A 23,291-nucleotide genomic window follows, 5' to 3' on the forward strand; every position below is an offset into this window, starting at 1 on the left:
GTCTAAATTCAGACAAATGTAGGCAAACTATGTGGCGTTTTGGCAGGTGAGAATACAAATTTCTTCACAAAAGGCTGCTTTGCTCCTCACTGCAGGAGGATGGTGAATATGCCACTCTGACTGTCAAAGCTGCAGGGAAAGAAACAGGCTAACAAAAATAAAAATCTCAAAGACAACATGTAGAGACAAAGGCTTTTATTCTGTCTAGAGCTCCATTTTTTGGCTTACAGGGCATCAGAAGTTGTTCCACCTGTAGGCTTCGCATCTTCCAGCAACTCTTGCAATGTTGCACCTCAAGCGACGCTGAGCAAGAAGGAAAGGAGAGAGAGTGAGTGAACGATACAGAGTCAGTACAATATAACAAACTCCTTCAAGGCTTTCTGGCAAGTAAATAAGTTGTGAACTCTTCATGCAGAGGGTTTGCAGAGGGCTGATGCTGTGTGGGCAGCATTAGCCTAAGGGAGTGAGCGTGCTTCCCAGCAAGGGGTGGAAGACCCTCCCCGTTGAGGGAGGCAGAACTCCTGGCGCGTCCCTGTCGCTGCCACACTGTCCATCAGGTGGCGGCAGCGCTCCAGTGAATGGCAGGAGCAGCTCTCCCTTCAGCCTTTCCGAGAGGGGATTTTTTTCAGCAGGCCGAGCAAGTCCTTTGAGTGCCAGGAGAAGAGGTACAAATCACACATCTCCTCACTGAACGCCAAAAAGTCAGCTGAGCTCGGTTTGAAACGCATACCACCTCTCGGGTTGCACAAAATGGCAACTAAGCTTGCTTCGAAATCCAGCCTTCTGTGTCAGTCTCCTCAAACTAGACTAGTTGACAGAACTGAAAAAAAAAAACCCAGGTGAGCTTTCAGGCACATCAGCCTCTTACTGCATCATTTCTTTGGCTCATGTGTGATGAAAACCTCTAGTTTTTCCAACCTGATCAGCTGATGTAATAAAAAAGATTATTGGGTTTTACAAACCACACCTCACTCATTTAAGCCATCATAGGCTTTCTGTACATAAGCATTACAAGAACACAGCATGTAGTGGGTAGGAGGAAGAACCATCCTTCAGCATAAATCTAAAAGAACTGAATGAGTCCTAGGACTTTGTTGAAAGAAGCAGCAGCATCTCATTGAACAACTCTGTCAAAAGTGGCAATTAAAGAAGATCGTATTGTTTTGTTTATAAGCAACTCATTAGGCCCATGCATCAAGGTCTACAGAGCATAAACAAAGAATTATTTGAAAAAGAGATGGAATATAGAACAAGCCCCATTAGCATTTTATGCACACTGCTTATTTCCTGAACTAGATCCGATGTCTGACCAGAGGTAAGTAAATGGCTAATTCCTCTTTAAGTAAGTTAAAAAAAGGTACCTTTGGCGAGACTCTTGTCTCATGCAGAGGATGCACTTCCTCAGCTGCGGGGTTAAAACAATGATCAGAACCACTATGCCTCCAATACCGGCTGCCACAACCCCAATGATTGTTCCAATGGATTCTTCTATACCAAACAAGGCTGGAGGAGAAGGGAAGGTAGAGAGAGTAACATAAGATGTTGTGCAGACATGCAATGCAGCCAGCATGTTTTCTGCCGTGGCTGAAGAGGAAGCTACTTACTAGGATATCGATTATGCTGATGTCTTGTCTGACATGAAATCATGGGCTTCTACGTGGGAGAGAGTATTGCACTACAGAGGTATTGATTTTTTTCACTCCAATGTAGCAAGCTGCTACACTTTCTGGGGCTTTAGAGACAGGACAGCCCCACTGCCCTCAGAATCTCCTTTAACAGTTAGGTGCTATGGGATGGCAAAAGATGCTGCTCCCTGAATTAATGGGACTCATGCCGTATGCTTTATTTTCAAATGGGAAAAAAATTACTCGGACAATTTCAACAAAATCATTGGTCTCCTTGTCCGTCTCCAAAGAAGTCAGCATGGGAGAGCAGACAGAGCTCTTCTGAAATCCTTTCTTCAGTTGGTTGCTCTTTGGGACTGTTATATGGCAGAGATGGCATAGCAATTATACTGGCTAGAGTGTAGACATTGCAAGAGTAATCTGCGCTACTGAGACTATGAGATCAAGCCAAGAGAAGACCCCATTAGTTACACAACTAAGCCCTTGCAGAGGAACACAGTTTTCTTGCCTTGTTAGTGTTGCAGTTAAAACTGAATGGTTTCATACACATTAGTAAATCAGGCTCAAAAGAGCAAAGACCTAGTGAATCTTGGTGAGCTAGAAGCTTTGGTAATTAATAAGGGGGAAATGGCACTTGCATAATTTACTCTTGACACAGAAGGTGCTATTTTTTGTTAATTAGATAATAAGATAATAACCCTTCTGATGTGTTGACTTTTTGGGACTGCAATGTGTTTAGCCTATGGAAAATGGGTTGACATTTCCAGCTGATAAAGGCAAAGTGAGTTATCTCTTTACTTAATATGCCTAGTGTCTATCTGAGAGGCTAAGAAAACACAGCATGGCATTTTTAATGCTACTTTGATTTTAATGTGAATGAAGTTAATCAGAAATTATACAATGTGATCCTTGTGTTCATTATGGGATTACTTACGTCATCCAGAGTTAAGGAATGACTATGCAAGTTAGTGGGTTGGAGAAAAATAATGTCAAAAAAAAAGAGTTTTGGAGCTGTTCCCTGAGATGATATCTTGACACCTTTCACTCATGGGGGTTCTGCCAGAGCTGTGATTACAAGGGAACTTGTCTGTTTCATTCTTGGCACTGACTTAATTTTTATGGATAAAATTATTCCTTCTTTTTTTGGTTGTATATGCTCCTCCTTATATAATACCTGTTTGACTGTTTATAGAGACAAGCCAATCAAAATTAGCTGGCCTTACAAAACTAATGAGAAATGCTATAGAGCAATTACACTCCATGACACCGGGCCCTTACAGCTAGAGGACAAAAATTACCTTTCTGCAAGCATGTAAACCAGCTTTGGAGGAAAAACAACGAGAAAAGAAGTCAATAACATCAAATGTTACCCAGAGCCCTCCTGATCCTGAGCTTTGTGCCATCTCCTGTCACCACCTTCCCGTCCGGAAGTGTAACCTCACAGAAATAAATACCATGGTCACTGGTTGTCACACTGAGGATAACCAGGGAGGCATCCCCTTGGGACAAGTCTCCACTCATGAAGACCCTGGAGTTATTTGGCAAGACGGTCACATTGTTTTCTATCAGGTCCATCTGCCCCTTTTCATCTTCTTTGTACCACTTCACCATCAGGTCATTCAGGGAGGGGCGTCGTGGACTGTTAAAATGGCAATTTAAGACCACAGTTTCACCCTCTTTGGCTTTCTCTTTGGCTGGTGTTTGAGTCACCAAAAGGTTCCATGGCTCAAGTGTTGTCAACAACAAAGGCTGTGCTGTTACATGAGTTACAGCTGCTGCATTCTCCTTGCTTGCGCTTCCACCAGTAACACCGACATCTGCACCAGGAAAGAGAAAGAAGAGGACGGTTGAGAATGATAAACCTTCCAGCTGCTCCTGACCTTTAACCAGCACAAAGAATGGCTCCTGGAATTAGCACTTGAGGGCAGTCAATATTATGATGATGGGGTTTTCTTCTTAATTCCTGCTTAGATTATATTCTTGTGTACAGATGGATCTTTTCCTGAACCTCAATTCCTTCCTACTGCCATACTAGACCAGTCAGCCACATTTTCACCTGAAACACTAAACTCTTTCTTCCCACCCCAAAAAGCATCAGGGCCTGATGTTCCTGCCTCAACTGCTTTTGAGGCAAAGCAAAAAATGCACATACACTCACACACTGGCAATTCTGTTCTGGCAAGTACAGTGAATAAGTGTGCATCCTAATGCGACTGCCTGCATCCCAAAACATAATATGAGCTTCTTAGAATTTTTGGTGTGCATTTCCAACTGTGGAAATTGAAATTGTGGGAAGAATGTCCGTTGCCAGAGACCGAACTCCCAGCAGATCTGATCAGCAGTATGGGAGACAGAACCTCAGCCTCCTGCAGGTACTGATACTGAGGGTGACAGCTGTTCTCTCTGAAGAGACCATTGTCCTGTTAACTTTTGCTAGAAAAATATGAGCATGACTGCAGTAGATATTTAAACCTGCCTTCTCACACTCAGGTGCTAATCATAGTATCAAACAACCTCTAGCTACGAATAGTGAGAGTGGATCTTGTTTCTGGAAACAATAACCTGGGCACAGAAGATGAGAGGAATAGTTGCTTTCTCAAAAAGAGGGGAAAACAAACCTAAAAATAAGCCAACAGCTTTTGCCAAGAAAGTGTTCAGACCAATTTTTGGAAAAGGTTCTTCCGTTGTTTTATTTTCTTCAAATGAAATAGTCTCCTTTCGAACTAGTTGATGTCCTCTCACGGACTGCAGACAATTGCAGAGTGAAGGGCTTGATTTTCCATTGTCTTGAGTCTTTCATTGCCATCCATAGAGTGTGAAACACTATTGTCTAGGTCTGGTAAAGCTTCACAATGACAATAGATCCTCTCTGCTCAGGGACAAATGTCTCAAGGCAACAGAAAACCAACCCCCTTGATAGTCGGTTTGGGAGTTAGTTGAATGGCTCCTTCAGGCATGCTTGTACACAAAATCACAGTTGTATTCATAGTTATTATTATTTATGACTCTTATGGGAGTAGAGGATTTCTTTCAGACAGCAGGGCCCTGTTGTTCTGAGTGCCTTATAAAAGGATGGGGTATATAGCTTACAGTTTAAATATCAGACAAGAGATAACTCGTGGGTGCAAAAATACAGGAAATATAAACAGGCTATGAAACCAGGCAACAACAAAGCATATGAAAAACATTACGAGCTGTTTTGGCTCTTACCTCAAAGAGAAAATTTTTGCCTTTTAACTGGAACACCAAACCATGAAAATCAAATGCCTGAGAATTAGGCACCCAAATATAGTTTTGAATCTGGTCCCCTAAAATTAGTGATCCTTATTAAAGATACTGGATGAGATACTATCCTCCTGTTCATATGTAATTGTACCAATGAGCCTGCTGGAGCTTCTTTGGGAAATCTGAGTTCCGTATTCTCCCTTTCCAGTTAGATGCGTGTATTGATGCAAGAGTCACAAAGTTGAAGTATCTTGACAAGATACTTTGATGAAATACAGAGTATAATTGAAATACTTGACTAAGCTGATAGTAGCTTGACATACTACATACATATTTGTGCATCCAATATTCTGATGTGATATATTCGGTTATTTATTAGAGTGAATTTGAGCAGTTTCATAATGAGTACTCTTTTAAAATTTCAGTTTATTAACCATCATCTTCACCTGTTGTTTTAACCAAAGCAGTGTGTGCTACTGCTACCTTGTTTTCAAGGAATGGCCACAAAACTTCTTCTCCACTACAAGTATTCTAGCCTTGCCATATGCATCCCTGTAACACAACTGTAAATTTTATTCCTTTTAGTGATGCAAAAGGTATCATTTTTATATAGCCACTTAGTGGGTAGAGAACATAACTGAGCAGGAACAATGTGCTCCGATGTTGCCTCTGTTCATCATGAGTTTTATTTGCATCTCCTGTCATGAAATAACTGGCCTTATCATCTGTTATCCCAGATCTTTGATTCAATACAAATCATGTATTGAAGATAATCAGGAAAATCAAAACACAAGAAGAGTCGGCCGTATTGTTTCATCCCAGCTCTGTTTGAGTGTTTCACTGAGAAGGTCACAGCACTGCCTCTATTTTTCTTTCTTCGTTTCTTTTTCTTCTTTAGGGCTGCAAAACTGGAACATATTAGTTCACTGGTATTCAAATACACAATGCCCTTATCGTATTGGCATCTGGGAGCACGCAATGCCAAATGCTTTGTTGACTCTGCTTCAAAGCTCTTTTTAAGTCAATTGCTTCATTAGCAGAGTGATGTGTAGGTCCCTTGTCATGCGGGTTGTAGGGCTGGAGAGCAATGCAAGGCTTTTTGGTGAAAGCACTTGATCAAGACAGAATACAGAGAAATACAGCATGAATAATCTTGTCTTGACCTGGAAAAACGATTAGATGATCTAATAGGTCAGTGTCACATAAAGTCGTTAGTTCACGGTAAGTTTTCAGCCATGAGGGGAGAAAGCTCTCTGGGACTCCCTGTAATGTGGCAGTGTGCTCCACATTTGGCAGCACTAATAGGGCACCTACTAAGCCCTCAGCCTCCCCTTTACATAATCTGCAGGTTGATACTTTCCCATGTAAAGCCATATCAGCGAAAAATACACAAAGCAGGCTAGAGGAGGTGGGGTGACAAACAGAAAGCATAAAATATAACTGCACTCTCTTCCTGTCCTGGAGCCTCTAACTGACTCTTTGGTGCCTGGAGTAAACCCAAGCAGCCCTGCAAGCTTCTTTTGCCAGCTGTCAGCAACATGGGGGAACAAAAATGGTGGGCGGAGGTCAGCACAGAATGTTACCTTTTCTTTGTTCACACTCAGTAGCTGGAGGAGAGGTTGAGGGCAAGTAGGGTTTGATTTCTAACCCACATAAAAATCCTCTCCTGCTGAAATGACTGTCTTTCAGGTGGTTTTGTTGGCTTTAAAGCTCAGCTTCACATTCATGCCATGCTGGTGCCATGAAGGTGCTTTAAAAGCTGTATCCAGCTCCCAGCGATCAGTGACTGCACTTTGCTACTATTAATTTATATGACTTTTGCCCTGGACTGAACTTGGCTTTCACAAATGGATATGAATAACTACCTTTTGACAATAACTGGTTGCTAATACACCAGAGAACCAAAATAGAAAAGAAACTTCTAGCAATGATGATACACATCTCAAAAAAGACAGGCAAATACACTCTTTCTGAACATTTATATTAGCTGAACAGGAATGTATCTAAAAAGAAAAGTATGTTTTAATGCAATGCACTACTGTTTCTCTGCAACCTGAGGAAACCTTCAGTGGAAAGTTGCTTTTTGAAAAATAGAAGAGAACCTCTCAAACCAAACTCTAGGAACTAATTCTTCTAATTAAGGTTTAGTACTCACCCAGCACCAAGAAGAAGAGGAATGAAGTTGCTGCAGACCTATAGAGCTTCCCAATGTGCTGAATCATAGCTGCTGAAGTATATGGCCTCACTGTCTCTCCCTCTGGTCGTATGGGCAAAAAATATGTATGTATTATAGCAACAGGACCGCACATTCTGCCCAGTGAATGTCACACTTACTAAAGTTACCACAGCTTTGAGCTCACAGTGCTCTGCCTGCTGCCTGGATGACAGCCACGTTTGAAGTGACAACAATGACTTCCCCTGCGGCTGTTCTGAGCTCCCTCTGAGAAGATGTCGAAAATGCTTTGAGAGCAGAGGAAAGATAATACATTGTTTTTCACTTTAGCCTTGTACAAACCACAACTTTGGTTTGAACACAGAGTATCCAAATACTCAAAAGGAGACCTTTCTTCTGCTGAACCACTCCCAAGTAAGTGGAGGCGAGAAGAGAAAGAGCATTGGATTAATTTTCTGAGCAGCTGGACTCCTATCATCCTAATACACCACAAAAGGAAGTTTCAGAAATTTAATATTTTTGTGACTATATGTACATGATGTTTACAGGTAAAATGTATTCCCCAAGGTATTCTTTTCAGTGCAGAACAAATGCTTTTTTATCAAAATTTGATTACTTAAACTCTGTTTAAGTAGAGCTTGTCCATGCCACCAGGGTGGAGGGGAAAACTGCTGAAGCAGGTGGTCTATCTGCAAAACCAGCAGGTGTACTCTGAAACAGAGTCTAGGTTTACATGAGGCACACATGGAGCACGACTTTGTGGGAAGAGCTGCAGCAGCCCCAAATGCTACCTGTACCATCCAGCCCCTCCAGCAGTGTACCCCTGTACCAAGCATGTGCCACCCTCAGTACCTGGCTGACACCTCTTCCCTCAGCTACAGGATTAGGGATTACTGCACATTTTGTCTAATGATCTTGTATATCTTTAAAACTCTCCAGGTAATGGAATTATGATTGAGTATCCAGTAAAAACTCAATTCCCTATCTCTTAAAATACATATAAACCACAGTTCAGCTGAGAGAGGCATGAGTATTTCTGCTTTTCTTTGCATTTGAAAGCAAAAAGGACCCATATCTCACTTGAAAAACTTGGCTGACCAAACAATGTCAAGAGGAACAATTCATTCCTGTAGTCACCAGTTGTTACTCTAGCTTTGGTGTGCTGACACCAAAGCAGTAGTATCAGCAAAAGCAGGATAGGCTAGAGGGAGTATAGCTAAAGGAACTTGGAGGGCAAATACTTCTCTGAAATAGCTTGGAAGAGTGGGAAGACCTAGGATTACCAGGCAGGAATCACTCCAAAGCGAAGTATATATTAAGAAGGGAACTGGGATCAAGTGCAGAGCAACACAGCACTTCAGAGGAAAGTTGGAAAGAGGTTTGTGGGGGTCTTCTGAAGGAAGTACTGCCAAGGCGTAACTGAGTAAAACCAAATTATCCATGAAAGGAAAAAATTAGAGGAGTCAGAAACGATCAAGAGTTCGAGGAGGGAAAACCAGTAGAGTCAAAGGCATCTGGCATATGAAGAGGAATTGGGACCAAGTTACTGAGCTTAGAGTATTGGTCATGACTGCGTGTCATAGAAGTCAGCGTGGGAAGATGGAGGTAGACTAAAGGCAATCCAAACAGTGTCTGATTCAAACCCAAGTATTTGGTGTGCTTCAAAAAAACCCTTCAAGTGTGTTGTGATGGACATACTACCATTGTTCATGCAAATGCTGTTTATGTTCATTTCATCCTGTAATAGCAATTCTCTTGTGAATCCTCTATTGAATAGGTCAATGCCCGAGCAAAACTGCCAGATCAGCCAGCTTTTAACCAAGGGAATACAAAGGAGGTTTAGTGTCGCTGGCAGCCAGGAGTTGAAAATGAAGCTTCTCCCACTTGGATAACCCAATCCTATCCTAAGAGAATCTCAATTTTTGGACAAAATGAAAAGTAAATTTGGTACACAGATTGTTGTTGATAAAAGCATGGAAAAAAATTGAGTTTTAGAGGTCTAAATCAAGAAACCAAGAACAAAAATGAAACAAACCACACATTTTTTCACACTTTCTTGTAAATTTTGGAGACTCACAGTCTCTTGCATTAAAACTTTCCTGTGTGGGCCAACAGCTCGGAGGGGACATCAGCCACTGGGATTTCACTGATACCTTTGCTAATGTATCAGAGGGCAGATATTGCAGGGCCCTGAGATGTTGTTTCAGGGAGAGCCTTCACATGCTTTCAGGGAAATCCGTGGAGAGAAAGGGGACAGCAGGAAGAAACAGTGCTGTCACTACAGTCTGCTCTACCCTTCCTTCCCTTGGCTGGCCATCCATCCATCCCTTTTCATCATCTACCAGGCAGCTTGCCCAGCAAGGTGGAGATTTCTTTGCATCTCACAGGGCTCTTCTTCTTCCGTAAAGTGACCTGAGGGCACAAGTCTGTGAGCCATCATCGCACTGGTTGGGTCCCCTGACTTGAGAGGCATCGTTTGCTGCAGTCTAAGACGGACTCCAGCTTTCCCAACCTCCGTGTGCTCACAGCTTGGGGCAGAAACCACCTGGCGCTGCTCAGCAGCTTCAAAAACGAGACCCTGGGTATCCCGCATTGACTTCCTTTATGTCACCTCATCCTCCGCTGAGCCCGCAGCCAGCCTTCCCCCTCTCCCCCTAGGTGTCCCCCTGGAGCGGCCTCCCGGCGATGTTTCCCGTCGAATCCCAAGAATTTAGGACTTGGGAACCTTTTTGCTGCCCGGGCGCTGTTGAACCCACTGCCGGGGCTGCGCGCACGGGGTAATCCCTGGGGATGGAGGCAGCGAACACCGCCCACCGCCCCCGCCCGGGTCCCCGCTTCAGGAGTCTTTCCTGCCACAGCCCTCAAACTTTCCACCGGCTCCGTTTAAATCTCCGTGGAAGGCGCAAAGGGGTCGCCGGAGCCGGCGGGGGGGGGGACTGGGAGGCGCCACCGCCCTCTCCGCCCCCCATGACGGCCCCCGCTCCCCGAGCGGCGTTGCCGCTCGCCCTTGGCAACCCCCTCCGCCGCGGGCCGGCGCGGCGGCCGGCGCCGGCCCCTTTAAATGGCGGCCGCGGCCCCCGCCGTGCGCCCGCGAGGAGGCAGCGCGCCGGGCCCGCGCCGCCCTCGCCCCCTCCATGGTAAGCGCCGCGCTCCCCGCCCGCCCCTCCGCGGGCCACCGCGCCCCCCGGGCTGGCGCAGGTAGGTGCGGGGGGGCCAGCCCCGCTCCTGCCCCGGGGAGCCGCGCGGGCGGCCCCGCGGGCAGCAACTGGGAAGCGCGCCGCGCCGCCTCCACTCCTCCCTCGAAGTTGGGTTTTTTTTTGGAGGGGGGGAGGAGTGGTGGCCCTCGGGGCCCCCGTGAGGAGGGCCGGCGAGCGCCCCGCGCGTCTTCAACAGGGAGAGTCCGGCTCCCGGGACGCCGCGGGGACACCCAGGGGAGGCAGCCGCGAGCTCCGGCGTTATGGGGGTCGGAGCGGCGGGCAGCCAACTGGGGATGGTTGTAGCTATCCCGGGTGTTTGCGTGGAACCCCCCGGGGTCAGCCCTGCTCTCAGCCACGTATGCGAGCCCCTGCCTCTGCCTCACCCCGCTGTCCGCCCCGCAGCGCGTCCCTGCCTGGCCGCGGGCTCGCTGCAGCCCCGGGAGGGCTGGGCGGTGTGCGCAGCCCGGCTGGGGGGGCGTGTGTGTCCCATCACCGGCTCGGGGTTGAGTCGGTTTGCACTCCAAACTCAGCGTTGTCTCGTCCCGGCAGATCGGTAGTACAGGCGATGTTACTGGTTAGGGCCCTGGGCTGGTTTGGTACCGTTTGCTGGGTGAGTTGGGACTAGTGACTTTTTGTGGCTCTGTTTGCCTTCGTAAAGTAAAACTGACCTTCAAAGTGAGGAATACTGATACCAAGGGACAGTGCTACAGAATTGGAATATAGTGCTACTTACTATCTTTCTAAGTGATATGAGTCCAAGTATGTGCCTCTGAGTGTTGTGCTTGTATTTATATACAACAAAATGTACAATTTATAGTGTAAGTAAAAATATTTGATGTATCGTTATTATAATAATATATATCAGTTCTCTGGTAAAAGTGCTACAGCTGTATGACAATTCTCAAGTTTTGAGAGGTCTCAGAGGTTCCTGAGATGTGCTGCGTGTTATGGACTGATGTTTCATGTTGATATTATTTCAGTTCTAAGTATCTGTGCAGCTTCAATGTGCAAGTTGAGGGGCTGCTGTGGAAATGAAATACTTTGAAAAAAATGTAAGTAATAATTAAATATAGTATATTCTAGGAAAAAAAGTCAAAAAGTTGTCAATGGGAAATGTTTCAATAACACTCACCTTGGTGAGGCTAGCATGCCACTTTTTGTGTAATATACAGATTAGCCATCTTATTTCACCTTTCTCCACCGCTGCTGAATTACATACCTTGCTTCTTTGTTCACAGGAAGTTCATGAAGTAGATCATGGTCTTGTTAACCAGCTACTTGCTGATTCAGAGGACACTCTTAATTCGTGCACAGAGAAAATGCAGGGTCCTGCTCAGTATAGCTGGAGTGCTGACTGGAGCTTTTGGGTAATGTGTTTTATTTCTCTTCTAATTTGTTTTTAATTTATAAATGTAATACATGTATATTTTAATTTATATATGTGTGTATATGTACAAGCTTTATATCCACTGTTCTCAAGTTGCTTTGTAGTCATGAATTAGTAAAGTGCTCTCCACCCATGTAGTGAGGTTGGTAATTTTATCATTATGGGCTTACCAAAGTGTAAGGTGAGACTGAGAGGGGGTGAAGTTGTTTACCTGATGTCACATATCAAGTTAGTAACAGAACTTCTGGCTTCTGTGCGCAATCCTGTCTCCCGGTTCCTGGCATGGTTCATTAATGTACCCCGTGTCTCTTTATGCCTTTAGAAAAACATTATTGATGCTTTTTCACCATAAGGGGTGAATTTTGATTCTCATTGTTGGGTGATTCTTCTGATGTGCTTTCTTACTGTCTGTTTTTTGTCAAGTAAACACATTTGTTTTCTACAAGAGTAAGTAAGCTTCCTGTCTTCTGTGTAAAAATGGGATTTGTGAATAAGAAGGGCAGAAATGAGGGGTTTAACTTTGTTCCTCTCCAGGGAAATGCTTCACTGAAAGCAGAGGGTGTAATAATAAGTGCTGATTTGAATACTTTCCTCATACTTTTGGTAGTGTTTTTTTAATGCCTTCAGAGAAGGTAAATACGTTATGCTGTTAGTTTGGTAGATGAGTTGGTGTTGTTTGATAAGGAAGAGGATTACTTGTGCATGCAGCCATGGGCAGGGTAACAGCTGATCATGTGAGAGACTTATGTTCCCTTCCTCACAGCTCTGGCAGTCTGACTAAGGTTCTGCATCAGGTGATGCAGTAAACTGGTAAACTGGTAAACCAGTAAACTAGTTTGCTTCAGCTTGTGCATAGGGCTGGACTACTTTGTCCTTCTCCTGATGAGGTCATCCGAGTGGTCATTGTGCTCAGCAGGTAGAAGATTAAGTAACTGGCAAAGGCCATATGGAATCTGTGGCAGAGCTGTGAGCAGAGCTGGGGGGATCAGGTTTCCCAACTCCTTATTTATAAATCTAGCTTGTATGTGTTTTCATCCCTTCTGTTCAAACTAAGTGGAAGTCCTAACGCTCAGAACATCGGTTTGTGCATCTCAGGCCCTAAGATAAACTCCCTACAAATGTATGTGTACTCTTAAACTGAGCAATAGTAGTCTGGAGCCAATGGAAATAGGACAGGCCTAATGAACCCAGCAGGTTGTAGATTCGTGTTGCTAGAGAGCGAGTACTTGGATTGTTCAGTATTTTTTCCACTATTTCTACAGAGACAAAGGTGATACAGGGCTGTCCTGCCTGTGCCCAGCTGTATCTCTGTACTCGAATCGATAGTAAATCCTGCTGTGCAGACACTGTAGCTGCCAGTTATGCTCTCATTAGATGGCAGATTAGACTGTGTAAACTAAGTCTTGATGGTTTGCATACAACCATTAATGCAGGTGGTGGTTTGTGTGAGAAATAAGCCTGTTCAGGTCTTGGGATCAGTTTGTTGGACTTGCAGTTAGTAACTCAGTGTTTCCTTGGTAAGCTTGGCAATTGAAAATAAAGTCACTAAAGTATACTATATGAAGAATATAACTGCATATATTGCACATATAATTGGCTTTGCATTCTTAGGTTTTAGGTGCACGAGGAAGGTCTGAAGTTTGTTTGAACAGAGCTTTAAGCCTGTACAGTGTGTCCTCACAGTGCCACTTTCTGCTTCCTGTAGTGATGTGTCCCTGTAACTTCAGTGGAGTGGGATTCTTCAGTGCAGTGGCAGCTGCTGTGTAAGGTGTTTTCCAGCATGATTAAATGATTGCCTTCTGTCCATGATTTATACTTCAAGAACCTCAGTATTTGTTTGATGTTAGTGTTTATCTGGTTCTACAAATATGACCTTGCAGTTAAAACAAAGTCACTGTGTAAATACTTGCCTCTTGTAAGATAATGCTGTGGCTTGTAGTGTTCTAGCCATACCGTCTGTTACTGATTAGTTTTAAAAAATCTCTATCAGTCTGGTTATAGGAAGCTATGGTACTTATTTTGTCAGCCTCACGGGGACTGAACTTAAAAGTAGCAGGAGCCAGAAAGCCACAAATTCAAGGCAAAACTAAGATCTTCTCATTAAAATGTTATGTCATTGGCATCTTTCCTCCTCTTCTTGACAGAAAATGTATTTCAATAACTTGCATGGTTGATGATCAGCTGCTGACTCTAAAAACAAATCGTTCAAACTCCCTACATTCTGAGTCATAGTAAATGTGTAGGTGATAGCATGGAAGGCAGCTTGTTGCAGTGTGTAAAGCATGTGTCACTAGCACTTGATGAAGGATGATGTTACTGTCCTGTGGCAGGTGTGGATTTGTTATGCTCGTTCCTACTCCTCTGTCAGCAGAAGAAAGGAATTGCTAAAACAGCAGGAATAGCCTGTGGTAGCATCCAGGGATCAGCTTTGTTGCCTGAGTTATTTGCTTTGAGAGGCTGCGTGTTTCTGACAACTTTGGTTTACTCCAAGGGTTCATTTCTTCTGAGTGTGATGTACTCTTGTTTCTCTGATGTTGGAAACCAAATGTGGATGTTGGAGCCTGACTGGTTTGACTTCAATTTTTCATGGATTGAGTGGGAGTAGGCACTTGTGCCATGCCCCTGGAAGTCAGGCCAGATATCCTGAATACTCAGTAGGTGCTGTGAGCACATGTAATTAGCAGCAAGACAGGGTTGGCAGCCTCTGGGATACAATCTCTTTCCTGGCTATGGTGAGTGGGGAGAAGAAAGGGTAGCAGAAAAACTAGGAGGGAGGGAAGAAAAGAAGAGAATCCTACTATGCAGAATAATATTGAAAAATTCTGAGAAATAATTAATTTTCCATTATTGTAATCTTAAACTGGTAGTTTTACTAACTGCTGTTTTTAAGGTTGATGGTGTGTCATGGATGTTTTTTGTGTAGGTTTTTTGATGGATTTTTTTTTCCAGCTGGAGGTGTACAAAGCTGGACTTCTGTAACCTCACTGGAGGAAGAAAAAAGCCTACTAACAAAATTAATCTCAGGGCTTTCCCTCTTTACTGGAAGCCATAAAGCTTTTATCTGCATTTGATTAAATGATTCTAGTTTTGGCAACTGCAAATAGAAGTGATGAAAGTCAAAGATGATTTGGAAACTAAGTTACATCTGGAAGCCCTATCTCAAGATTCTGAATTCATCTTTTTACTCCCTTCATACTGAAATATAATTCAATTTAATATGCTTGGAAGAAGAAACCTGTGAAAGTCTTAAGTGTTCTCCTACTGTAATGAAGAAAGTAAAGGTGAATGAGGAAGCTAATGAAAAGGATCTTTGCATCAAAAGTGAGGGTATTGTGTCTGGGGACTCTAGTTTATATTAATGAACAGTCAAAGAAAGTTCATGTGTGTCTACAATAAGAAGAATGCCCATGGAAAGAAAGAACAAAAAAGTGAGTCCTGTTGGAATGAAAAGGTAGGTGGAAAGAGTTAAAATCAAATGAGCATCTCTAAGAAAATTGCTTGTGTCTGGGAGGCTTGTTTAAGAATTTGGAAATATGAGGTGTCAAAGAGTGGATGGATTGAAAATAATAGAGGCTTTAAAAAAGCTGGTTGATTGCAATGTAATGCCAGTTTAAAGAGTTGGTCAGTACAAAGTAGTCTGACAATAGAAGCAAATGATAGAGTGTAAAGTGAAAATAAACTTTTACTTTTCATAATAGAAGAGCAAGTGAGGTTGCACAAGATCGGGAAAACATTTTGAATTATTACATAGAATTGGCTTCTATGAGAAAGAGCTAATCTGTGGGAGCATGTGACAAGTATGTATGGCAAGAACACAATTGGCACATATGTCTCAAACCTGCACAGGAGGGATGCAGATACGCATCACAATTTGGAAGATGACTTATTGAAGCACAGAATCGAGTTGAGGCACTTTGTGGCCCAAGACTGGTGAGCGTTGAATGAGATATTTCTTGTATTTATGGTTGTTTGGATGCTCCTTCTGCTTTTCTCTGAAGACTCACAACACTCTTGAAATGGTTTACTGGGCTGGTTAAATTGGTAACTATGTTTTGTCAGGCTGGTATTTAAGGCCCTCTGACAGTAGCTATATCTCCTGTGTTGTGTATTTGGTATGTTTCTTCTTATTATCTGTGCCTTCAAATCAAATGTTTGGGTTGTGAAGGAGAGACATCAATGCTTATGACACTGGGGGAGGATTTTTAACCTCCTTTTTATTTGCTGGTATGAAACCAACTGCTGCTAAAGAGGATGAGAATTGGTTGAATGCTGTAGGGCTCCAAAGAGAATAAAAACCTTAGTCACATTAGTGCTAGGTTGTGGTGTGGCTTTTTGTTAGGCTTTTTAGGTTTGGTGGTTTTTTTTAATGTTATAACTTCAGTATAAATAGCTTTTGTTTTTGTAGCACTGGTGTGTTGTTTGTTTACCTGTCTGGAATCCCTACAAATAGGTGCCTTTTTTCAGCCCTGTGATAGCACTGATTATATAGCATCAGTGTTTTAACATGGTAAGAAAAGACAAACTGCAGTTCTGACCAGCCCTTGAACATGGCTGATTAGGCCTAAGGGGTTTTTTTCACTTCTTGTCATGCTGGGAATCTCCTTACTGCTGTTGATGCAGTTCCAAATTGAGCACTGGGGTAGATCTTGCTGTCATCAAGTTTCAGCCCATCCTTAACAAAGACTGACAGTGGTGCCCTAAGTAAGCTTTTGCTAGCTGCAGCAGTGGGAAGCTCTATATAATATGGATTATTATTGCACACATGTAAAGAATTAGTTTAGAACCTGAAGAATAATATTCATAGATCAGAAAGAAAATATTTCAGATTTGTGTGGTTTACTTTTTTCTTTTTTCCCCCGAGTCTCTGTGAGCAAAACCATTAGAAATGCAACATAGTTCAGAAAATCCACATGGAGTTGATGGAATAATGATGTCCTTTTAATGAAAGGGCAGTTCCTCAGCTGCAGAATGAAAAGTTTATAAGACAACTCTAGGAGATGGGAGTAAGCTCTCTTTTTGGTCCTTGTGTTTGTTTACAGCTTGTATTTCTGCAAACAGGCAGTGCTGGAGCACTGTCTCTTTCAGCTTCGCTACAGGTGAGCCACTTGTATCTAGGAGAGGGAAAGAAGACAGGTAAACAAAACAGGATGTGATTGTTTAGTGGTTCACTTAATTAAGTCATTGGCAGCAACTAACAGAAGAAAAATCTCTGGGAGATGCTTAAGAGATAAAATATTTAAAATTTGAAATATTTGACATCTAGATTATTTGGGACATGTAATTACCTATCCAAAACCATAAGAGTGTTCTAGACAAAAGTATATGGCTTTTCTGCTAATGATTACTTTGGAAGTTATATTTTGTCATCCTGTGTAGGATATGGCTATGCACTAATCGAGTTATGTCAAGATTCCTTGGTGACACTTGGCAGCATTTTAGAAATTATGTGTGGAGTAAGAGGGTTTTTTAAGTAGTTTTTTATTGGAGCTGCTTGCTGAGTCAGTAAAGCCTATACTTGTGATATTTGTGTATTTGTTACTGCAACCCCCTAAAGCCTCTAGGGAATGACAGATAAAGTCATTCAGGACTTTGGCCTGTTCATACAACATCTCAGTGTCTCCTCCTGTTTTCTGCTGTGCCTACTACCCACAACAAGATATCACCCCTTGTTCAGCTATGGTGGCATGTGGTCGTGAACCATTGTGTCTCTGTAGCTCTGATCAGCTTGTACTGACATGCAGGTCTCCCAACAGCTGCCCCTTTGCATTTCACTCTATATAAAGTTGAAGAAAAATTGTGTGTGGTTTGTCTTCGAGAATGGTTCAATCAAATGTGGTAGCTGCTTTTGATATAGAAATGACTAAGAGCAAAATCGGTGCTTTTCTAAGGCATAAAAGGAAGAGATCAAATAAGATATTTCATAGGAAAAACACTTTTGGGACAATTGCTTGGTAAGTGCTATTTTCCATGTAATTTCAAGTGCAGTAGGGCTACCGGCAGATTTAATGAGATGACCAGAGTAATTTATAGGAAAGTAGTTTATGTAATTGGCTACAGTCACTACTGCCTTAACTATGTAGCTACTCTTGTGGCTTAATACGCTCCTTCAGGTTTTCACCCTAGTCCTGATCCAAAGTATTTATGTATCCTTTCATCAGTTGCTGAAAACTAAATGACACCAAAGGGAATTCCTACCAAGATGACTGTTTCTTTCCTTCGTGATTCGTTTTGATCAATATTTGGGTACTGTTACTAAACATAAATACGGATCAGAGATGCAGATATAGTGATACACATCTTGCTGGCAAAGTAAGGAGGGAAATGCTCATTCTGTATTTGACTAGTTCTGTATTAAGTAATCTTTGTGGTACTTTGCAGGTAAGGAAGACAAGAGTTCAAAATTCATATCTTATAGTTCCTTTGTATGTGGCTTTTTTCCCTCCCCTGAAAAATATCTGGATTTTTTTTCTCCTGTTTATTAAATGGATCAAATACGTCTAAAGACAAACAGTTTATTACTTAGGCAGCCTGCAGTGAAAGATCAGGTGAAAGAACAGATGTTCTTAACCACTAACATTGGCTAATTGTCTCATACACATGCTGTAGAAACAAACTTGAGTCAGATGGAACTGCTGTTCAGAAAGGAATGTATTTTGTTATCCAAAAGGAAGTCATCTTGACTGAGCTTTTAATTGCTCTTGCATCATATTAGTTAGTACACTTATGGCTGTTGAAACCTGGACAACATAGTTTCAGGACTCAAAGTGGGGAGTGGATAAATTGTCTTCAGCTAAAGGATACCTTTCTGCTGGAAGGGTGACAAACTCACTTCAATTACACAATGTTAACTGCAGAGTTCATCCAAACATGCTTGGTTTATTTGTATTAAGCTTGTTTTAGAAGTCGATGTATCACAGGTTTTTGTTGTTGTATTTTGGTTTACTTCCTTTTTTGGTTAAATCCTCATGCAATAGATGAAATTACTAAAACAGAACAAAAAAGAAATGCTTGAATGATGTGTCTTTGAAGTCAAGGAAGTAGGTACAGATCCGCAATTTTTCCCTAAAATGAAAAGGAATTAGGTATTTAAGAGCCTTGTGAACTTGGTTTGTACTTGTGTCCTGGGGGGGAGAGCAGCATGAAACATGGTCTCTGGCATGGCCATTACATGCATAATTTTACTACCAGGTTTGGAGGAGTTATTACCAGCTATGGATGGTGTTGGTGAGGATGCTGAGTAAATCTGAGATTGGAATATCTTACCTTCTGGAAGCTAAAACCACCTCAATTCCTTGTTGAGGAAGATGTTTATCAATGGAAGTGTCCAAACCTCCTGAACTTTTTGCTTAACTTTATTTAAAACTTAAATGCTTGTTTCATCCAAACTCAGAGGTACTTGGTAGCAGTTACATAAATAATTATATTTGAAACTGAAATAATGAGCCTTATTGCTAATTGCAAACATCCAGACTCAGGTGTTTAATCAGCTGCAGGTGGTGTTATCTCATAAACAGGAAATGCGCTTAAATCACTTCATGCTCATGCTACTTCTGAGACCTGTCACATTGGTACCCAGGCTCTGGCAGGACTTTTCTGAGATTGCTTTGAATCTTCCCACTGTCTTTCTGATGGAAAGAAATGGCCAGTGAATGTTTTTCAGTACAGATATGCTTCCCAATATCTTGCTCCTCTTTCGGCACACAGAGATTTCCCGTGATGTATCCTGTCTGCTTTGGGAAGGCAGAAGAGTTGTCTCGTTTTTCTGGTGAAACCAGTTCCTGCTATTTGCATATGTAGCTGATCCTGACAACAGAACTGCAGGCCATCCAAAGCACCACCACCCAGCTAGGTGCACAGAGACAGCTACTTATCCTAGGGAGCAGCTTGGGCTGGCAGAATGACTGTAAATATAGCCTTATTGTGTTCAATTATCTTCTTTCAGGCTTTCAGATTTAAATCTCTGATAAAAATGCCTTGAAAAGCATTTTTCTGTTTCTTCTGTCAGCTTCCTTAGTAGGGCTGTGCTAGGAGAATGATCTCTCTTTGCTGCTCTTGAATCATTAGCTCAATGTTCAGCCCTGTGCCCAAGAGGATTGGGTTTGTAGAAGGCTGGGCCTTCAGTGGGTGATGTGGGTGCAGCATAGAGACACACCTGCCTCTTCTCCTGTAGCTCTGAAACTGTGTGTATGTTGTGATAGCTTCTAGGGATGCAGTCTTGCAGCTGGGGATGTGGATGGTGCCTTGCAGCAAAGAGGGGCTCCACAGCCGCTCACTCTGCTGTGCTCTAATGGCTCACAATGTGTGCAGGATGAAGCTCCTGTGCAGCCTCCTGTTCCCTCTGTGATCTTCCTTGCTTCTAGAACAGCCCCTGATACAAATGGCATCCAGACCCTGACTTCATGTAGTTAGTTGCAGAAATGTAGCAGACAGGTCCTAGGTAAGGCAAATGGAAAGGGACAGACAGCCTAAAGAAAGCAGAACAGATGTGTGTCTGTCTTTCAGAGCAGGCAGAGATCTGCCAGGCATGCAGAGCCCTGTATCCCTTGCCTCACAGTGTCTGCTCAGTGTCCATGAAGAACTGAGCTCTTGGCAGCTGGTGAAGGGGTGTGTGGTAGTGTACGCCTTTGGGGAACGAGGCTATGCATGAAGCATGCCCTGCTCTCCTCCCTCCCCTTCTCTGGAGCTCAGACTGAGAAGATCTCTTAGCAAGGGCCACGTCTTGTGTTAGAGTAGACTTGGGACAGTGCCAGGTTACCAGATGTAGTTGTACTCTGGGACTGGTTCATGGACTGTAGCCTTCAGTAATCCAGAGAGGAGGAGCACTGGACACTCGAGTGCTCCTTTCCAAGCTGGTGTTTCCCTGGTGATAGTACTTTTCTCTGCTGTTCTCTCTGTGAACTTGAAATGATCAATGCTACTGCAGTCTGTCTCCCAAAATCCATTTTGATGATGGTGGTTTTAGGTGGGAGCTGGGCAGCTCTAAAGTGTGTCCCACTTCTCTTAAGTTTTCTTTGATCACTTGCTGCAACATTTGTGTGCCTGTTCTGCAAGGCTGGTGTGTTTTGGCCTGCTTTCCAAGCTGGCATGCAAGCAGAGGCTAGCAGAACACTAGCTGGCTCTGCTGGATGGTGTCCAGCACCAGCTCTGAGCAAGTGGGGGAGAGAGGGGGGAGCTGGAGAGGGTTTGGCCAGAGATTTGCATGGTTTGGAACAGGCTGCAGGCAGCTAGAGGAGGAGGTATGTGTAGGGGGGTGTGTGTCTCCTGACTTTACATTAGCTTCATGCCTCAGTCAGCTTTATTCTGAAATGGAGCATATGCTTTGCTCTGTACTGTATGTGTCAAATTTGCAATTATATCTCCAAATCAGAGTTGTCAGGAAAGTACATTGGCTCCACTGTTAAAAATGCTTTAGAACACTTATTTGCAGGAAGAAAATACTGAATACTACAAAACAACTGCTCCAGAATATGCAGGGAATATTCTCAATCCAAACTTCTGTTTTTCTGGGAAAAGTCTATAATGCTGCTAATGACAAGAGGCTTTCTTATCATTGATAAGAAGCTTATCAGCTTGTTTCTGAAGCACCTTGTTTGGAGTAGCTTCACCTGAACCCTATTTCAATGAAATGTAATGGCTTGTGAAATCGAGCTAATTCTTGTGGGATCTTGAAAGAGAAACTTGGGAGAGTTCCTCACATGTTCTAAACTAAAATACTCTGTTACAAAATTCTTCCAGGTCTGTTCTAATTTTGGTTTTGTTTTTGGTTTTTTGATTTGTTTTTTTAAAGAACATTAAAAATGTAATTTTCAACTGATTATGCAATCAAAAGTTCTCTGAAGAAATACCTTTGTATCATTCAACTCTTTAAGTCTTTTGAGGTTTTTTTCTGCCTGGGAAGGATGCCAAATTTTAAAATTCTTCACAAAAATGATACTTTTGTTATAATTATATAACCTGATGTTAGCAGCATAGTATTTCATATGATGCTAAATTTTCTTGTCTATCAAAACTGTAATCGTGACAGCTTTGGTTGTGGATTTTCTAGGCTGTTTTCCAAGCTATGCTCCAACATGACTTGATATTTGTACTTATACAGGTGAAGCTCAACTATGAGACCTTCCTTCCTGCACTTGGAAGGGCCATGTGACTGATAAGGTGCAGGGAAATGACCAGGCCTTCTGTGAGCAGGATTCCAGTTCAGCCAAGTTCATGTCACACTATGGAGAAACAGTTGTGATCTGGTCTCTCTGCTCAGTAGTTGAGTAGAACTGCTTTTCAGAAAAACAGATTTTTACCATGTGTCAGGTCAATCTGATGTCCACAGTGGAGCTTGTGGGAGCTGGACTACCCTTGTGGGACACAGTGCTTTTGACATACTATACCTAATCTTGAAAGTTAAATAAAAAGTCTCCCTTTCAGAAGTACCTAATTCAGTCAGCTTCAGGATGCTGGGTGTCAGAAGATTTTTAGATTGGTGTCCAATATTTCAGAAGATCTCCATAATGAAATAGTTCTGAGGAGTTTCTTTCTACATGGATTTTTGGAAGTTACTGGTGTTAGTTGTAAATAATAGTCTCTTAAACATTTTCAGTGTGCCTGCCTGTGCATCTGTGAGAACTAGTTAATAATAACACATTTGGGGGGGAGTAGGGACTCTGTCTTTAGCCTTGTTTATGGGATCTTGTGGGCTTAAAAAATACAACCCACCCCTCATTCCCTTCCCCCCCAACAAACAAACAAACAAATCCCTAGAAGATACAGTAGCTGGAGTATTTGCCAATGAGCTGTATTTTAATATCCCTTTGTTGAAATTTTATGTACTGTATTTCCAACAGAAGAAGGACATAGTTTCACCAAAATGCTATTGGATGCTACTCTGCCTGTACACAGATGCCACTGAAGAACTGCCATTGATTTGTTTTCTGTTTAGTCACTAAGAAATGTTTCTCCTTCAGCCTCTACAAATAAGAGGGGGGCTGGGCCACGGAAGTGGGGACATAATGACCCTAGTGCACAGCCCTGTGCCTGCCAGCAGCCCTGTGCTTATGAGACTCCCCTCCCCAGAGGTAAGGGTGAAGGAAAAAACATATAATGAATGTCATTAAAATAGTCCTGGCTGCCTAAACTCTTCCCCCTCCCACTGTGACTCTGACCTTGTTTGCATTTCCTTGAGAACATGGGAACTTCTGGAAAGCAGGCTCCTAAGGAGTACAGTGGCTGAGCAAACCCTGGCAACAGTTGCTTGGTTTCTTTTTTTTAGTTGGTTGACATGCCTCTCATGACCTATGAATTAAATACAACTGTGTGGATAAGCAGGTATGATCAAATACCTCCTTATTTAAAAAAAAAACAAAAACAAAATAAACCAAAAATCCCCTCCAAAACCAAAGAAAAAGTGAACCAAAGTGTACAGTATACTGTACACAGCACAGTAAGTCATGCTAGGTAATGTGGTGCTGCTCTTCACATCCTATGAGTGGTTCTTTTTCTTTGTAAGTTTAATGTTTTTGTCCTTTAAGAGAAAGAAAAGAAGAGTAAGTCACTGCTAGTAAAGCTTTTGAGTACTCAAACTGGTTTAGGAACAACTTTCAATCATTTTTTTTTCTGCGATTGTCAGGAATTGGTTAGTGAAAATAAATCACTTTAACAGAGTGGATCTAGACTGTGTGTACATGTGATAAGGT

General features: G+C 42.6%; 2 protein-coding genes across 6 annotated transcripts in view; one reads left to right on the plus strand and one right to left on the minus strand.

The window, feature by feature from the left end:
* Nucleotides 1-86: 86 nt before the first annotated feature.
* Nucleotides 87-7,597, minus strand: LOC108640030. Its single transcript, XM_018074478.1, has 4 exons — nt 7,006-7,597; nt 2,996-3,442; nt 1,362-1,503; nt 87-129 (listed from the first exon to the last, which is right to left on the minus strand). Exons 1-4 carry the CDS (start codon nt 7,157-7,159, stop codon nt 87-89), a joined length of 786 nt encoding a protein of 261 aa, XP_017929967.1. The 5' UTR covers nt 7,160-7,597.
* Nucleotides 7,598-10,789: 3,192 nt separating this feature from the next.
* GRAMD1C (GRAM domain containing 1C) overlaps nt 10,790-23,291 on the plus strand; it is a 52,044-nt gene continuing 39,542 nt past the window's right edge. For 2 of the 5 annotated variants that reach the window (XR_001920908.1, XM_018074657.1), the window contains exons 1-2: nt 11,220-11,272; nt 11,459-11,587. Coding sequence is in view for 4 of the 5 variants with exons in the window: in XM_018074657.1 (XP_017930146.1) it covers nt 11,252-11,272; nt 11,459-11,587 (150 nt within the window). In the remaining variant the exon portion in view is untranslated. Of the gene's footprint in view, nt 10,831-11,219; nt 11,273-11,458; nt 11,588-23,291 lie in introns of those variants that run through there. The other 3 variants (XM_018074654.1, XM_018074655.1, XM_018074656.1) reach the window with 2 other exon arrangements.

This window comes from Manacus vitellinus, unplaced genomic scaffold, assembly GCF_001715985.3.
Source record: "Manacus vitellinus isolate BGI_N305 unplaced genomic scaffold, ASM171598v3 scaffold_28_pilon, whole genome shotgun sequence".
Taxonomy (NCBI): domain Eukaryota; kingdom Metazoa; phylum Chordata; class Aves; order Passeriformes; family Pipridae; genus Manacus; species Manacus vitellinus.

What these genes read in the sequence shown, in the direction of transcription:
- LOC108640030 (XM_018074478.1), bottom strand. Translation starts at nt 7,159, where the DNA reads ATGTGCGGTCCTGTTGCTATAATACATACATATTTTTTGCCCATACGA. An exon ending in CCTCTTCTTCTTGGTGCTGG is followed by an intron (nt 3,443 to 7,005) that starts GTGAGTACTAAA and finishes TTCCTGGTGCAG; the next exon opens with ATGTCGGTGTTACTGGTGGA. An exon ending in AGACAAGAGTCTCGCCAAAG is followed by an intron (nt 130 to 1,361) that starts GTACCTTTTTTT and finishes CTTTCCCTGCAG; the next exon opens with CTTTGACAGTCAGAGTGGCA.